This window comes from Python bivittatus, unplaced genomic scaffold (genome assembly GCF_059951505.1).
Source record: "Python bivittatus isolate LINGU-HERP-01145 unplaced genomic scaffold, Pbiv_v1 ctg000020_np1212, whole genome shotgun sequence".
In the NCBI taxonomy this organism is placed as follows: Eukaryota; Metazoa; Chordata; class Lepidosauria; order Squamata; family Pythonidae; genus Python; species Python bivittatus.
The window spans coordinates 1,628,095-1,645,533 of record NW_028277030.1 but is presented as its reverse complement, the minus strand read 5'-3'; the positions used below and the strand labels follow the sequence as shown (position 1 = coordinate 1,645,533).

The following is a 17,439-nucleotide window of genomic DNA, read 5'->3' as shown; positions in this document are numbered from 1 at the left end:
ATCTTATTAGTGAGGACACCAAAGAGGGAGTCCATGCATGTAGACTGATTGTCTGCAGTGGGCAGTCTTCACATGTGTAATCAGGGGTGCAGCTCACATGGAAGCCTTTGTGTCCACTTCAGACAACTGCCTTGTCATGTGCAACCAGAGAGGGGAAAAGCTGCTCACCACACTTCCTTACCCAGAGAGATTTACATGCAAATTGATTGCCTGGACATGTATTTGGAAATTGGGAGAGCTGTATTTGACTCAAAACTTTATTAAAAAACAGCAACTAACATCTCTGCTTTTTTGTTGTTCTTGTTTTAATGCAGTCCTTAGACTAAGACAAATCTCATAGTTTAGCTTTTTCATAGAAAACACATCTTCAAAAAATAATGGCCCAAGTTTCTTATTACTTTACATTTAAAGGAATCCTGACTTCTCCTTCTCCTTCTTCTCCTTCTCCAGATTTCAGGAAAGTTTGGAGAAAGCAAGAGTATGGCTGAGGGAACTGGAGAAAGAATTCCTTCATGATGAACAGTTATAACTTTTGGTGATGACAAACTAGACCTTTCAGTGGGGACTGTTCTAATATCTAATCCCTAATTTTACCATTGGGAAACTGAGCTATTTTTTCAAAGTTATTCTCTTTTCAGCTGCATAATTTAATTCTTTTTGTCCAGTACTTATATCACATTACTCTGATATTTCCATTGTATTTTTGTTGTCTTTCCAAAGGATGAAAACCAGCTTGATATGAGGGTAAACAGCCCTTTTCTTGACTTCTCCTCTGCTGAAATCAGGCAGCCTCCCATGGTTGTTCTGAGGGTAACAATAAAAACAGCCGGGCATGACATTTACCACCAGTTGGCTCTCAGTTAGATTCTTGTTGGCTTTTGACAGCAATGAAATGATACAACCTCTAACCCAGCAGAGACTCTCCACAGGCAGTCTCTTTAGCTTGCCAGACTGTCTTTGCCCTGGCATATTCAGCATCCTCCCTCCCATCCCATTTGCAGGAATGTTGGGGTAAGGGAAGGCAACATCAACAGCAGTGGTGGCAGTGAGGCCGGTGGGGGAGCAGCCTAGGGAAAGGTTCTCCAACTCTCCCATACTGTGACCCCCTGAAACTTCACATGAATTTGTACAAACCCCCTACTCTGCATGGATAAATCTCATGATTTCATTGAGGTTAGAGTTGAGCAAGAAATAAATATACCACCTACTTTTAATAGTCAAATGTTATCCTATGTGTCAAATACAAGAGTGAGAGAACTTTCAACTTTTTTGCAGGACTTGTTTCCAGCTGTCATCTTTGTTTGGCTTCATAGTGTCAGCGGACAGCATTACTTGACAAACAAGAAACCGAAGCCGTTCTTCTCTGTAACAAAAACACTTGTGAAACCAAAAGATAGGAGATGGGCTACCTCCCAACTACATGGTCTTTCTTATTGTACCTTCCAGGTTTTGAAGGATAAAGTTTTCTGAAAAAAGGATCTCTTCCCCACTCCAATAATCCCTCTGAATTCTGCAAATATTCATATTCAGAAAATGCTGAGATGTTACCAGAAGCAATTATCAGTTTGCAATTTGTATTACAGGGAAATAAGTAGGTATTAACATGTGCATTTAATTAGAACTCTAAATCTTATCCATAAAAGAAGCCTTTTAAAAGACAAACAAAAAACCCAAAAGCAAAACTCTTGATTCCCCCTTCCCCTTCACAAGCTCATGAAGGGCGAGAGAAAGTGAAAACATTTCAGTCCCCAAACTGAAAGATCTGCAAGAAACAACTTTTCATGAGATTAAATGCTGCCAGAAAGTCTGGCAAACCCGCCATACTAGGTGCTGCTGGGATTGTGGTGATTAATGACAACGATAAAACCTTCTTCACTTAAGTGCCTTCGCTATATGATGTTCCTGTTTGTAGCAATATGTTCAAAGTCACTGGTAAGCCCATCCAATGGCTGTTTTCATCCAGATGCAGCATAGATTCTCAAAATAAATGAGAAGAAAAAATTGAGCAGCGTTAATAGAATACAAGGAGAGCTCTCTTAAATCACATTAGAAATGTCTCCATCCTAGCATACAGGGAGCAGGCTGTAACTCTACAGAAGGCTATCTAGTTGCCCATGGGAAGGCTCCAAGCCAAAAGGAAAGCAGGAAGTTGTTTCATGGCAGGGTTGTGGAAGGACAGCAAGTTGTTTGTTATTTAATTTGTTATTACTACATATTTAGATTCAGGGATGGGAGAGGTGGGGCTTTTTCCGTCAAGTGCCAAAATAGTTAGCTGGGGTTGAATCCTGTGCACTTTGCCTTGGGACAGAAGTCCAAACTGCTCCACCTTCTCCAGCACAATGTCCTAGTTTGCCCTTGCCCTGCTTCTGCTGTTACAAGAGTGGGAGAAATTCTCCATGCCAAGCAGAACTGTAGCTCTCTCTCTCGGTCCTCCTTGTGCATTTTTGTTCAACTAAAATGCACCAGCCATTGCAATGTTCCTTAAAGGAGGAGGCTCCTTACCCAGTCCTTCTTTTTGAGAAGAAGTGAAGTGTACATAAGCAGGAGTTTTTCCAGAAGGTACAGCAAAGCTGTAGAGGAGAATGTGGTTGTAATATGTATATAAAGCAACAGGATACCAGTATGTTCTCTTTATGTGCTGGTTACATTTCACAGTATTTAGAATGGCAGAAAATCATGGAATTCTGAACATTTGAGGAATATATACACACACACATACTTTATTTGGAGGAGGTATTCATAAGCTCCAAATATAGTTTTACATATATGTTTAAATTTACATATCTGTATGTCCAGACATGCACGCGGACAAAAGTCAAATGATAGAAAAAAGGAATGCACAAACACAGCATGTTAAAAACACAGTATTATATTTTGAAACATTGGGAAGCATTTGGCAGAAAGTAGCCTTGTTGTTGGCAGAAGGGAGCAGAACCTGGAGACAGCAAGAAAGAAATATGTGCTTGTTATCAGGATTTGGGCTGTAGTAGGTTTTACTCAGTTTACTTTTACAATTTGTCCAGGGCAGAATCATGAGTGGCCTCCTTATCTACAACAATGTATAGATAAAAGTTATTGTTTCCATTAAAACGTGGTTTGCAGTTTAGAAACCAGATCAGCAATGGAGATTACTCTGATATTGTCTAGTCAAAGTTTCATGGGTGACTTTCAGATGGTTGTCCTGGAGTACAAGGACTGATTTCGTGGATAATTGAACCATCTTCCTTACCCATCTTGACTGCTTGCCCCCCTAGAAAAAAGGAGATTCCTATAATTTTGAAAGACATTACAATTAAAACCTTATTTTTAAATAAAATCTACTGACCTTTGTGATATTTCTAAAAATTGTCTTGTGTCCAACTCTTCATAAACTTTCAAGTGCATGGTTATACTTTGGTTTTTGGGTTTTCTGTGGGAAAGTAATTATTTGAACAAATCATCCTGTTCTGATGATTCTGGGAGAAAAACTGCCTTGGATACTTCACCCAGCAACAGGATGTAACAAGAAGAAGAATACTCTGCTCTTTTTACCAGACACTCTTCAGTTTCTAATCCCCGCTATTGGAGATAGGCATATGCTATTGCTCTAAACTGGTACTATTTCTGTCTGGAAGCCTGGACTCAGAAAGTGGTGCTGGAAGATGGCTTTATACTGAAGACTTTTCAGTTTTGTCTCTCAAGACTTTTGATGCCAGTTTGAAAGGAGCTTATAGTGGACTATAGAAGGAATAGATTAGATGTCCAGCCCCTGGTTATCACTGGAGACCAAGTGGAGCGGGTGGCCAGTTTTAAGTTTCTGGGTGTTACCGTAAAGGAGGACCTGACCTGGGGCGCTCATATTGCAGCCTTGGTTAAGAGGGCCCAGCAGAGATTATACTACCTGAGACTTCTCAGGAAACAACAACTAAATTAAAAACTGCTGGTGACCTTCTACCGCTGTACTATAGAGAGCATTTTAACCTACTGCACCTGTGTATGGTTTGCTAACTGCACAGTGGCAGATAGGAAAGCGCTCCAGAGGGTTACCACCACTGCCCAGAGGATCATTGGTTGCTCTCTCCCCTCTTTGGAAGAACTTTATAGTTCCCGCTGCCTTAAGAAGGCTCAAAACATTCTTAAGGCTCCATCCCACCCGGGACATTCTTTTTTTGAACTATTACCATCTGGCAGACGGTACAGGATAATGAAAACAAGGACGAATAGGCTGAAGAATAGCTTTTATCTCAGAGCTGTAACTATACTGAATTCTATCGTATAGTGCAGTATTAATGCAGCATCAGGGGTTGTGCAATATGGAATGTGAAGGTTGTGTTTTATGTGTGTTATGTGTTTTATGTGTTCTATGGTTTTTATATTTTTAAAGCTGTACTGGGGTGGCATTTAATTTCGTTGTACGAGAAGTACAATGGCAATAAAGATTACTTTGACTTTGACTTTAAAATTGCCGGGAGATCTTTGATGGCATAAGCTGAGATGTCACAAGCATGTTAATGACAAAACTCTAAATTTCACTCTCATCATCTGATACCAGGGAAGTGTTAAAATGTTCACATCCACATGGGAGTTAACAAACAGAAGCCAATCCAGACAAAATTCAGCCAACAACCCTGATAATCATGGAGAAGTGGTTTAGCTCCTTAAAAAGCAAGTGCATCTTGGGTCTTGATCCATCACTTTCATGATAGTAGATCATGCAAGGTACTACGGAGGCCATTTATTAGCTTTTGCTGTTATGCTATCTATGCCTTATGACAAGATAGTGGAATTGGCTTCATTTATCTATCAATTTTTTCACTTCCAGAATGGACTCAGAGAATTCATAGCACAGCCTTTGAAGTTAATCTAGAAGATTCTGAAAATGAGGCAACCAGGATTTTGTTTGGCATTTGTGAATCGGAATATATAGTACATATTTTATTTCAACTCTTTTGGTTTCAAGTTTGTTTCCAGACTCAGCTCTTCCAGTTCTTAAATCTAGGTTCAGTTTCTGATAAGCAATGTGTTTTCCATGTAGATCTACTTGACCATCAGGAGAGGCCCTGCTTTGAGTACAGTACCAGGTACTCAGGAGCTTAATTGAGTATACACAAAAGACAGGATTTTCTTTGTGATAGTACTATTCCATTCTCAACTGAAATTAATCTGGCAGTCTTTTTCTTTTTCTTTCATCCAAAACTGAAGACTCTTCTATTTCCATGAGCTTCGGATGTGTAACACCTAATTTTGTGTAATATTTTACACTCACTGCCACTGGCAGTTCAAAGTGATGGTTATATTGCTTATTGCTTTTAAGATTGTTAATATTTTTACTACTGTTATCCAGTTCTATGATAATGAACTGGATAACAGTACTACTCGTTTTTAGTACAAGAGTTAATTATTATTATTTCCAATAACTTCAAGTTCAGCTAAAGCCTAAGCATTTTGACTAATTCTCATATTCATGTATAATAAAATGGAGAAGCTGTATTTATAAGAGAAGCAACTGTGTTCAGAAGTATAGCTTGTATAATTGTGTATAACTGAATAAAAACTAATTTTAGACTGTAAACTCCTGGAAGGAGGGGAGTCTTATATTTTAATACATAAATGGCATATTGGGACTGAAAAAGAAGGATAGAAATGCAAAACACTGCCATGCAAAGTAAACAAACCAAAACTATTTATAACAATATCTGTTCACTGAGGAATTGCACTACTTGGTATAAGTAATCCAAAAATGATTTGTACACCTTGTGATAATACAAATGTATTTGAGAGAAATATGGTCTAATGAATTTTTTTTAGCCAAAAGATATTCTATTCTTAATAACAAAAATAATAATAATTAAGATTGAAGCAAGGTCCAACATCTTTATTAAGTTTCAGGAAGGATGGAAGATGAAGATGGATTGTGTATGTGCACATGTGCATTATAATTCTTTTCTTTTCTTTTTTGGTCACCATTGTATTAAAACATTTATTTATGTAGCTTCATTCATCTTGCAGAGATTCACTGCTTTCTTCTATAGGGAAGCAAGCTTGCAGGTGCTTGTAGCCAGATTTCTGGACACTTTCTCCAACTGCTCTTCTCCTGCCAAACCGCCCCACAGGTCGGATCCCTCGCCCGGTGTACCAAGAAGGATCAATATCAGGATCTGGAAGGCAAAGCCCAGAAGACAGTGAGAACTCAGTGGAAAGGGAAAGCGTATTGAAACAGCGGCATTGATCCTATCATGTTGTAAAACATAAAGGCGCTTATCAGAGGAGGCAAAATTAAGATTATAATCTTTTGTAAAACTTCTTAGTTTTGGTAGGTGGGTGGGACTCTTCCTATCAGGTCAGTTTCATAGATTGCCATGTATAAAGATGGTTACTGTATGTAATAATGCTAGTAGTCATCATAACTGATGAAAAGAAAGCCCGTAAGGACATGGGTATTTGGTATCCATGAGTGTGAGTTGTATTCTTCTAAGATAGTTGTGCAGTGGTAAAATGTAGCCATTGTCATGTCTGGAGGAAAATCTGATGCTCTGCAAAAACACATGCCAAAAGAAAAAAAGAATTAGGAGAAACAATTCTTCATTTTCTATTTTGATTCCAGGTGCTCCTCACACTTGTTCAAAGATAGGCACAGTTGTGGTCTTTTTTTCAGGTGATAATTTGCATAATTTTACCATCAAGTTATGGAACTGTATTTTAAACAGTCAGTAGAAATAATATTAGCCACTGCATTTACTAGACTTTAGAACTTTGATAAAATAACAGTGGGTCTAAATCAGGGGTCCCCAAACTCTTCAGCTTAAAAAGTGAATGTGTTCATCTTTGCACCTAGGCACTCCAGCGTCTTTAGGCCAAGCTGCACAATTTGTTTCTCAACAATGAACAAGAGAACAAAGAACGAAAACAGTATGTTTGAAGAAGTTTAGGGCATTATGTGTCAAATATATCAAGACAATAGAATAATAAATGAAATGGGGAAAGGAAGAAAGATGGTTTGTGGAAAATATGCAATTGGAGCATGGACTGAATTTTCTCCAATTTCAGGGCACAGCCTGACTTTCAAAAGCCAATGCTCATCCTCTTCTGTATGCTCTCTTTCTAACCTCTAGTCTGTCTTTTGCCTCTCTGGAAATGAACGTTAATAGGGTCCCTTGCTCAGGAAACTGTCATTGTAAACTGGTCAATTTGGGCACCAAGCAACAATTTGACAAGGAAGAGATTAGGATTCAAAATGTTTCCTTCAAATGCAAAGATACATTTACTAGCTAGTGCTGCAATATTTGGAACATCAAAGTATATGAGTTAAGAGAAGAGTCCTGGACTAACCAATGGATCATAGCATATGCTTTCCATCTTGAGATGATTGGATGTCTGAATCTAGTCCTGGAAAAAGGAATATTCTATGTATGCACAGCTGCTGTTGCAGAACAGAGGTGAGTGGTGAAAAGACACATGAAATACATATGTTCATAATATTATTTCTGCTTGTTTGGTCTTGCAAAGTTTAAGGGCGGGCAATGTTCTTTTTCAACCAGGGACAATCATTTTCTGTTTTTTCCCCCAGTATCTGAGAACCTCAGGTGTCATGGCAGCAATATCACTAAAACAGTGGTGGTGGCAGTAGAGTTTTTCAGGCTTTTGAATTAAGTAAAAGAAGTGTGTTAAGCCTGTCAAATGGCTAATAATCTGGGTTTTTTTTAAAGTTCCTGGAAAATTAAGTGATTTCAGCAGTGTGATTTGAGAGCTGCAAAAAAAGAGCGTAGGGAACATTTGTGGCCCATAGCCCAAGGGTGGTCCTCCTTTCCCTGAGAGCAAAAATAAAAGAGGATTTCCAGAGTCTGTGTAACAAAATAGAACAGGTTAGTCTAGATTAAGTGAAAAATTCTTTTGCAGGTGATGCATAGCAAGATATATGTCCAGAGTAAGACATATCAGGTAGATCTGGGTGGCAAAAACCTGGACAACCACTAGATGGCAGCAAATCTAACTTTTGAAGACTAGTGGTCTTCCAGATTTTTGCAGCCCAGATACGGTATGCAATATATTCACTTTAGAAGGTCTTGAGAGAGAAATGAGACCCAGCCAACATTCATTAGGTATCAACCCAGATTCCATCTCCAGCAGGTGCTCAGGTTTGTGTGTATGCCTGGATAATTTGCCCATGAAAAATATCTCTATATACACAATCACCTGGCTGTAGGAACTTACTCCTGATCTCCATGAATCGCTCAAGGATTCGGCATTTAGTCCCAGGTATAAAGGCCAGCAGCAAGCCCAGAAGGCAGACAACTAGCAGCCTCATTCCTTTCAGGTTTTCCCCCCACTCTTCGAAGCACTTTGACGTCTGATTTTAAAAAAAGAAAATACGCAGGAGACCTATAGCAACAGGGAAGAAAAAGCATGTTACTGGCCTCATACAAGAAATGCACTCCTCAAAAGATAACTTTAGTAAAGGACAGAATCACTGCAAAATTCTACAAAAGCGAAACAAATTTGAATGCTGAATTTCAAGAATAATTTAGTTTCCTGAAAAATGACATCTTGGTACTCAAACTTGTTTTGCCACCCAAATTGCCATCAAAATTTTGCCATCAGACTGATACAAAAAGCACGGTCATTGTTTTGATTGCTTGAGTAAGTTGGGTTTTCTGCTTTGGGGTGTTTCTTTTTTATATTCATATTCTCCAATATTATTTTTAATTTTTATTTCCATCTGAAATGTGCTGTGTGGTTTCTTAGGGCTAAACCAACCATCATGTTCATGTATGCTGTTTTTCAAAATAAAAACAGTGATAGATTTCACCTTTTTTCCCCTTTTTGCTGAAAATGAACTTATTGAAACAAGAGTGTTCTGTTGACCCACAACCCTGAAATACAAAAGGCAGTTTTGAAGATGATTTTCATGGAGACCTTTAGGAGGAAAACAGATAATTAAAGCACACTTTATTCCACCCCACCCTAGATTCCACTGCTGTATGAGTCCCCTTTAGAGCTCCAAGTTACACTTATAGAAACATGCAATTCACACCATGTCTATTTTGGCCCAGCATCAGAAAGCTTCTTGGCCCTGCCATTTTTTCATCAGAATTAGCCTTTAGCAAACCTCTCAATTTCATTTCTGTCAAGCCACAGCCAGCACCTGAGAAAAAGGGAGCAAGAATTAGGCCCAGGAATACTTGCTCTTCCAAAGTCCAAACTTCTCCAAACTGGTAGTCTTTTCCTTATTAAAAACAACCCCATAAAATAGGGATTAAGACTCACTGATGCTTTTGGATTTAAGGAGACATGCTCTCCTAACCACTTCATTTATTGGTTCCCAGTACTTATCTTTGCAGTTTTGTGCCAGCCTGCCTGGCTCAACATGCCAGAGGCCTCCCCATCTGCTCTACCAGCTGCCCATCACTGCCATTTCCATGGCCGGCCTGCCCATCTGTCTGCCAGCTCTGCTACCAGGCAGTTTCTTGAATCTGACTGGTCCTGTTTGTGTCCAATGCTTACCTTCACCAAAGCTGACCAGCCTGTCAGCAACTCTAGCACCTACGGACTGTGGGGTTTCTCAGTGGTTCTCTCACAAAGGCAGAGTATTGCCAATAGGCCACACCCATAGGACTTTACCTTCCACCCCTGGGAATGAGACCATTGGGCATCCTTCTGGGTCATATCCCTAAGGAAATATGTTTGCTTGGCATCAAGGAGTCATGCCAGCCTGGCAGCCAGTACAGCAAGTGATCAGAGGTGAAAGCATGGCTTCATTTCTTAGTTCTGGAAATCCCGGGAGTCCTCTCTTCCTGGCAGCCATGCAAAAAGCTTGTCCCTCAGCACAAACCAGTGATCTCAGGACACCACTCCAGGATGACAAACTTTGCTGAAAAGAGGCCAGGCTGGTCAACCAACTATGCCATCTGACTTAGAACCCATAACATCCCAGGTTGATAGAGCAAGTCAGAATTTATTTTTCAAACAATTTTTGAAAGTTTTCAATTTTTAAGTTGCAGTTGAACCCTTTTTTGCATGTGCTCAGTGCAACTTCTCAACAGGTTCTTTGCTGGATCATTTGGGGTATGTGAGTTATTCTTTCCTCATTCCTGCTTGAACTGCTTAAAAGAGGTGAAGAGGGAATATTTCAAAGTTTTATTCCAGGAAAACCTGTAAAGATACATGGATGAGACTTGCCAGCTTAGTGTCCTCTAAATGTCTACTGTTCCTGCTATTTTCATCCTATTCTGTTTAAAAGTGAAACAGTAGCAATCATTCCAATGCTTGCTCATTACAGCCTATGACCAAATCTTTTTTTCAGATTCAGTCTCAGTCTGAAAGCAGTTTGAATTGAATCTGTTTGCTACTGAATGTTGAAATGCAAAATCAAATCTAAATCTCCACTGTCGGTTTGCACATGGACCCAGGCTGGTGAAGTGGTAAATAGTGTGCCTGATTCTGTCAACAATTGGTCCAAGTCCCATTTTTTCCTGCACTTCAAAATCTTCACTTTCAATGCCAACCCTTGCCCTTGCCCTTGCCCATCTAGGCACCCCTCTTGCTGTTTGCCTAGTGCCACCTTTGGCTGCATCTCTGCCTCCACCCCTTGCTACCTTTATTATAAAAGAATCAAAGTGTGTTAGACCACTCACTAGGGGATGTATATCTAGACTGAACATTTTACCTTTTGTAACTTGAGTGATTCCTTCTCATGCTCTTCTCTTTGCTGGCACAGGAAAAATTAATGTACAAAATATTTAGTATTTGCCTGAGCTAATTCTTTCCCACCATTTGTAAATGTAAATATTTGTTAAGCAAACAATTCTCCATTGTTTGAACTAATTAATCCCATTCAGAATCAAATGTAGCTGTTTTCCAAATAGCAAAAATGAATGTGTAAATTTGTTTTCATATTACATTTCAGTTAAAAGTACTGGTTTCTGACTGTACATATGTGAGTCTGCTTCTATTTGGGTGCATAATCTATCAGTCCACTCCAGCAAAACAATGTTTTTTCTGGAATACATGAATGGGCTTCTTATTTATTTGATTTATATAGCCGTCCATCTCACATACATGACTCTGGGTGTCAGAACCCTCGCAATCAATCACTTACACTTACACTGGGTGGCTTACAATAAAATAGATGAAAATAAAATCAAATACATAATATAAAATACAAACACATTTTTATTGTCAACAAAAACTCATGAAACTATCTCACAATTATTTAAATCTATTTGGAGCATCTTTATCTAAATTAAATAAATAAATAGCCCCAGTAGTGGTTCCCTACACAACAAGTAATTATGTTACAAGCATCTGAGACCAGATATCTAATAGTGCTGGGGACTTAAACCAAACTCTTGTGATGCCATTTTAAATATTTCATATTATAAAACCAGTAGAGAACAAAGAAGAGAAGTAGCTTACAGAGGCTAATGAGGAATAGGTTGCTGAACTGGTATGTGTTTCTATGTGCTAGACATACAGTACCACCCCTGCTGTTGCTTCCTGCCAACACCCAACTAACACAACTGATCATTGCTAAACTAGGCTTCAACTGCTGTATCCATATACAAGTTTGGGTTGGGGAGCCCCTTACCCTAAACATCTGAATTCTGTATTGCAAAACGAATAGCTTATTATTTTGATGGTTTACTATCCCTATTGTTTGTAAAAGTACATTTGCCCATTCATTTATGTAAAAAATAGCTGTTCTTTTCCTCTCTTCTATGGCAGAATGTTAGCTATCACAGTTCCATTCTTTGACTGGAGCTTTGTAGCTATCTCACCAAATGTAATGGGATAATTATTGGCTGCAGGTAAATCACTGTCTTTTTTAAGAGGGAGCAAAACCAAATGAATGGAAAGTTGAGATCCAGTCACAGCTTCATGATGGAGTCCACTGGCTAGCTGGAGGTAAGTTGCTTTCTTTAAGCCTTAGTTTCCTAACTGGAAAGCTGGAATAATATGATCTACCTTTATTACTGGTTGAATGCAAGTAGTCTTTTACATTGTATGCCTGAAATAAGCAGACTGGAAATTCTATTTTTGTGGATCTCGCATCTACAACGTTCTTTGCTTTATAAGGAATAACACTATTTTGTTTAAAAAACAATGGAATTGGAAAACAGGAGATTATTACAGTAGTAGAATGCAGTAGCAAACCATTAGCAATAGTAACATGAAATTGCTTAGCAAGCACATATAAAATACAGACACGCACAAAATGCGAAAACTTAGAAAATGCAGAGAAAAAAATGGATCTGGAAGATGATTTGATTTAGCATCTCCCCCAATAAATTGGATGAGGCTACTGAGAACATGCATGCCATGCTTTGTTTTGCCTTCCTTATCCCCACCTTTCCCGAAAGCAGACATTCATAGAGCTGACAAACTGCACTGAAGGCAATACTCACTTGTCTTCCAAGAGAGACTGGAGAGTGGCACAGCCAGACTATGCCTTCAGTGGCCAGGCTCAGTGCAAGCTGGTGGCCCCTTTTCCCCCTTTTATGCCTTCCTTTTGTATATGCATGGCAGCCTGTGACATCAGCATCGGGACAGGGCATCTCAGCAGGTAATGCCTCTCCCCTCCTCCCATCTCAACTTCGGCTCCTTTTCATCAACTCAAGGAAGGAGATTTTCTATTTTGAAATATTTTCTTCCTTTAAGCAAATTAACTGGGAAACTAGACTGACTGTGTTCCTTCATTATTGTGCCACCTGAGATTTTACAAGTTTGAGATATTCTAAAACATCATTTAGATCATTAAAAGACAGCGTTGACATTTAAATTGCAAATTTTCCCCTTCCTTCCTTCCTTCCTTCCTTCCTTCCTTCCTTCCTTCCTTCCTTCCTTCCTTCCTTCCTTCCTTCCTTCCTTCCTTCCTTCCTTCCTTCCAACACATCTGACTCTATTGACTCTGTCTGACTTAATTTAATATTTGAGCCACTAACTTCTGTTAGTGATCTGATCTGTTTGTATTTTATGTCTAGCTAACTTACACTGTATCATTGAAATAAATCAGATAAAACGGCACATCTTTCTAGTTGGTCTTGGATTTCAAAATTTCTGGTTCTGCTTTAGTGGTGGTTCCCTGGGCAGCAGGCCACAGCTGTGTCAGAGGCACCAAGAGAGGCATTCAGTGACAATGATTTTAACAGGCACAGGGTGCATGGTGGGATCATGGACAGCTTTCTTCTACCTGATCTTCAGCTCTGTGATGCGGACCTCAGAGCTGTTCTTCTGGATGGAAATGGAAGGGTCCAGGGTCTCCGTTCCTCCAAGGGGCCTTGGTCTGCGAGGTACTGTAGTTATGCATCTGCAGTAGGTGGGGGATAGTGGAGAGTGGCTCATACCCTAGAAGTTGAAAAATTCTTACGGTTCCACAGTCACTAATAAAACCTAGTAACAGAGAGAAATACATTCTGGTGTCTGTTCCACTGTAATACAGGAGTCCACATATGACCTCTTCCTCAGAATAGCTGCATTCTCAACAGCTCAAGAAACTGCATTTGTGCTTCCATTCACATCACATGCCTCTCCACCCAGCATGGTGGTATATGAAGGGGCCATAAGCCCCTCTCTTCCTGTTTGTTGAGATGGTGGGTGAGTACATGATTGCATTAGTATACAGTATTGTGCAAAAGTTTTAGGCAGGTGTGAAAAAATGCTGTAAAGTAAGAATGCTTTCAAAAATATATATTGTAATTGTTTATCAATTTACAAAATGCAAAGTGAGTGAACAAAAGAGAAATCTAAATCAAATCAATATTTGGTGTGACTACCCTTTGGCTTCAAACCAGCATCATTTCTTACACTTGCACACTTTGTACACTTGCACAAAGTCAGGGATCTTGTAGGATTAGAGTCAGGTGTATGATTAACCAATTATACCAAGCAGGTGCTAATGATCATCAATTTCATATGTAGGTTGAAACACAGTCATTAACTGAAACACAAATAGCTGTGTAAGAGGCTTAAAACTGGGTGAGGAACAGCCAAACTCTGCTACTAAGGTGAGGTTGTAGAAGACAGTTTCATGTCACAGGTCATACACCGAAGGGCTGGTATAATATAATATATAATATAATGAATAATTGAAATATTTGGCTGTAGCAGGAGGCAGTTTGTTTGGCGAAGGGCTGGAGAACAGTACAATAATGAGTGTCTGCAGGCAACAGTGAAGCATGGTGGAGGTTCCTTGCAAGTTTGGGGCTGCATTTCTGCAAATGGAGTTGGAGATTTGGTCAGGATCAATGGTGTCCTCAATGCTGAGAAATACAGGCAGATACTCATCCATCATGCCATACCATCAGGGAGGCGTGTGATTGGTCCCAAATTTATTCTGCAGCAGGACGACCCCAAACATACAGCCAATGTCATTAAGAACTACCTTCAGCGTAAAGAACAAGGGGTCCTGGAAGTGATGGTTTGGCCCCCACAGAGACCTGATCTCAACATCATCGAGTCTGTCTGGGATTACATGAAGAGACAGAAGGATCTGAGGCAGCCTACATCCACAAGAGATCTGTGGTTAGTTCTCCAAGATGTTTGGAACAACCTACGTGCTGAGTTCCTTCAAAAACGGTGTGCAAGCATACCTAAAAGAATTTATGCTGTTTGGAAGGCAAAGGGTGGTTGCACCAAATTTTGATTTGGATTTCTCTTCTGTTTGCTCACTTTGCATTTTGTAAATTGATAAACAAACAATTACAATATATATTTTTGAAAGCATTCTTACTTTACAGTATTTTTTCACACCTGCCTAAAACTTTTGCACAGTACTGTATGTGCATAACTGTAAATGTATGGGTATGCTGGGTTTTCCATACCATAAAAGATATAAATATTACAGCTCAGTTTCCAGTGTTTGTGTTTCATACCAGCATACTATATGGGGAAAAAAACCCACTTCAATTAAAAAAATATAAAAGGCTAGTTTGTCAGTGATCCTATTATCATGGCAGCCAACTACTTGTAAATATGCAAAAAACAGATGGACAACTACTCATCATCTTATGGATTCCCTTACAGAGGACCTTCTGTAATGAGGTGCTAGAGCTGTGGGTTGGGATCTTCCAGTGAAATTCCTGATCACTTTTATGGTTCGCCGATTTGTGTTGGGCAAACTGCCTTGTAAATCACATAGTATATGTAACGTAGGGCCATTGTAAATAAAAACACTGGAGAAAAGGTGGCATTGCATATGCCTGGACTTGATTTATCACTATGTCAAAACTGCTGTAGTACAGAAATCTTGTAGTTTTTCCTGATCCAGTTACTGCAGTTCCAATGTATATGAATTTGCAACTCAACTAACCAATATGTGTTTAAGAAACTTAAACTGAATATACAAAGATATCTCATTAGGAAATAGACTACTGATCCAGAATTCTCTGTCCTGGGGTTAAGGAACCTGTGATCCTGCAGATAAACCTAGTCATTGATGAGAGATACCAAAAACTTTAGTTGAGCAACATGTAAGTCTGGGTAAATAAATAAACAAACATACATTAGGGTCTCAGCTCTTTTCACTGTTGTACTAGAGCTTTGTTTAGCCACTATGCTCCAACAAAGTATCACAAAAGTACACCACCATGAAAAATGGTTCTGCCCCATAGTATTTTGAGCCTTGTCCTTCCTGAATGCAGCCTTGCCGAGCTGAGTGGGAGAGACAGTATGCAAGTGTGCAGTCTGTCTGATTTTAAGAGTCCTGACCATGCAAGGATTCCACAAGAACTCAAGGAAATGCAAGTAGAAACCTCTGACTTGCTGGAAACAGAGTTGAAAGGATGTGACCAGTGTGCATGGACCCATTCAGATTCACTTGATTAATCATCAGCAACTAAGCACTGCCTTTTTGGTATTCAGGAAGTCCTTCACCACCTTTGACCCTAAGTTTGCCTTATTCCATTTATCAGTTTAAGCAATAGGAATAAAGTAGTCTGAAAATGCCATTATCCAGTCTTGGGAATTTAACAATGATTCAGCATCCACTTCAGAATAGGACATTGCCCAGTGAGCCAAAGTGATTAAAGCAGAGCTTTACAGCTTTGGATATTTAGAATTGGGCATTTTTTCTTAAAAGAAAAAGAAAGACATCCTGTCCTTTCTGTGGGATTTTTGAGCAATTAGCGTTAATAAAGCAGTGAAGGAAACATGACTTTAGTGAGCATCTGCAAATTTTTGGAAGGATAAGTACTGTGATCAGAAAGTTATGTAGGATGAAAAGCAGTCCACAGCTCTGCAGGCGAGAATTCATTACACAAACTTCTCTGTTTCTGCCTTTCTACATCTCTATAAATCATTAGATTTGGAAGATCCCGGAGAGCTGTTTTAATGTCATTTCTTGTGGGAAGCTAGGGCTATCACAAAACAGCCTCTTATCCCTCCTACCTGGTATTTTCTTTCTATGAAGTTTCCCAATGAGAGGTTCACAATAATGTTAAGTACAAGCAATAATGAAACCAATCACTCTCCAAAGCAAATCAGAAAACTCCAGAAATATTATCTTCACTTTGAGGGGCTTCTACTAAGAGCCACTTCATTTTGGAAATTATCTAAACTTCTTTGAAATGGTCTCCTTCAGTGTTCTCATTGAACTTGTCATGAAATGGATGAACATCTAGTAAATGATGTATTTCTATATTTTAATCATCTCCATTTGGTCACAATCTTACTTTCTTTTCTGGTTAAGGACCTTTCCACAGGGCTGTGGGCTTTACTGCTTCCCAGGCATTAGATTTTCACAGGGTTCAGCAACCCCCTCCTTCAGCTGCCCACATCCACTACTCTGTAGGAAAGCAGCAACACACCTCCCTCTTGGGGAATGGGGTGATGATGACAAGGTCCACATGGTAGGAGGGAGGAAATACCGAGATCTTGGAGGCAGGAATTCCGCCCCACCTCCATGGGAAATCTGCCCTCAGCTCCAGAGAAAATGTTGGAAAAGCTTTGTAATGTTTGCTCTGGTTCAGGAGCTGAGCAGAGAGCTAATTGGCTCGGCTTTCCACATCCCAAAGAAGTGGACCTGAGGCAGAACTGATCTCAAGGCTTTAACTGGTTAATCAGACAATCAGAGTGGTAGAAAAGCCCATCTCCCTCAAAGCGAGGAAGGAAAACAGAACATTTTGCTGTGGGGAACATAAACATCATTTATTTATTTATAATGCAGCATACCTGGTTATATTTCTGAATCAAAATAAAAGCTGACGTGTAAGATGTACAGAATCAGTATAATGTCTGCTTTAGGGCAAAATGGGTGCATTAGGTGGGGTTACCCGATTCTTTTTGCAAAGGGTCCTAGTAGCTACGATTGCTTTAGAATGAAGTTCTGTCAACGTGTATGGATGTAGGGTGTGGGTGTCTTTTCTTCCAAAAAGTTATCCAGAATCCACTCCCACTCGATTACATTGTCCCAAAATTGCTTTATCTGAGATAACATAGCCCTTAAGAAAGAATAATGAAACTACATAT

The 17,439-nt window shown here is 39.4% G+C and overlaps 1 protein-coding gene across 1 annotated transcript; it reads right to left on the bottom strand.

Annotated features, from left to right (window-relative positions):
- Positions 1–5,889: 5,889 nt before the first annotated feature.
- PRLH (prolactin releasing hormone) lies at positions 5,890–8,372 on the bottom strand. Its single transcript, XM_025171672.2, has 2 exons — positions 8,191–8,372; positions 5,890–6,137 (listed from the first exon to the last, which is right to left on the bottom strand). The coding sequence occupies exons 1-2, from the start codon at positions 8,282–8,284 to the stop codon at positions 5,974–5,976; spliced, it is 258 nt and encodes an 85-aa protein (XP_025027440.1). The 5' UTR covers positions 8,285–8,372; the 3' UTR covers positions 5,890–5,973.
- Positions 8,373–17,439: the final 9,067 nt, after the last annotated feature.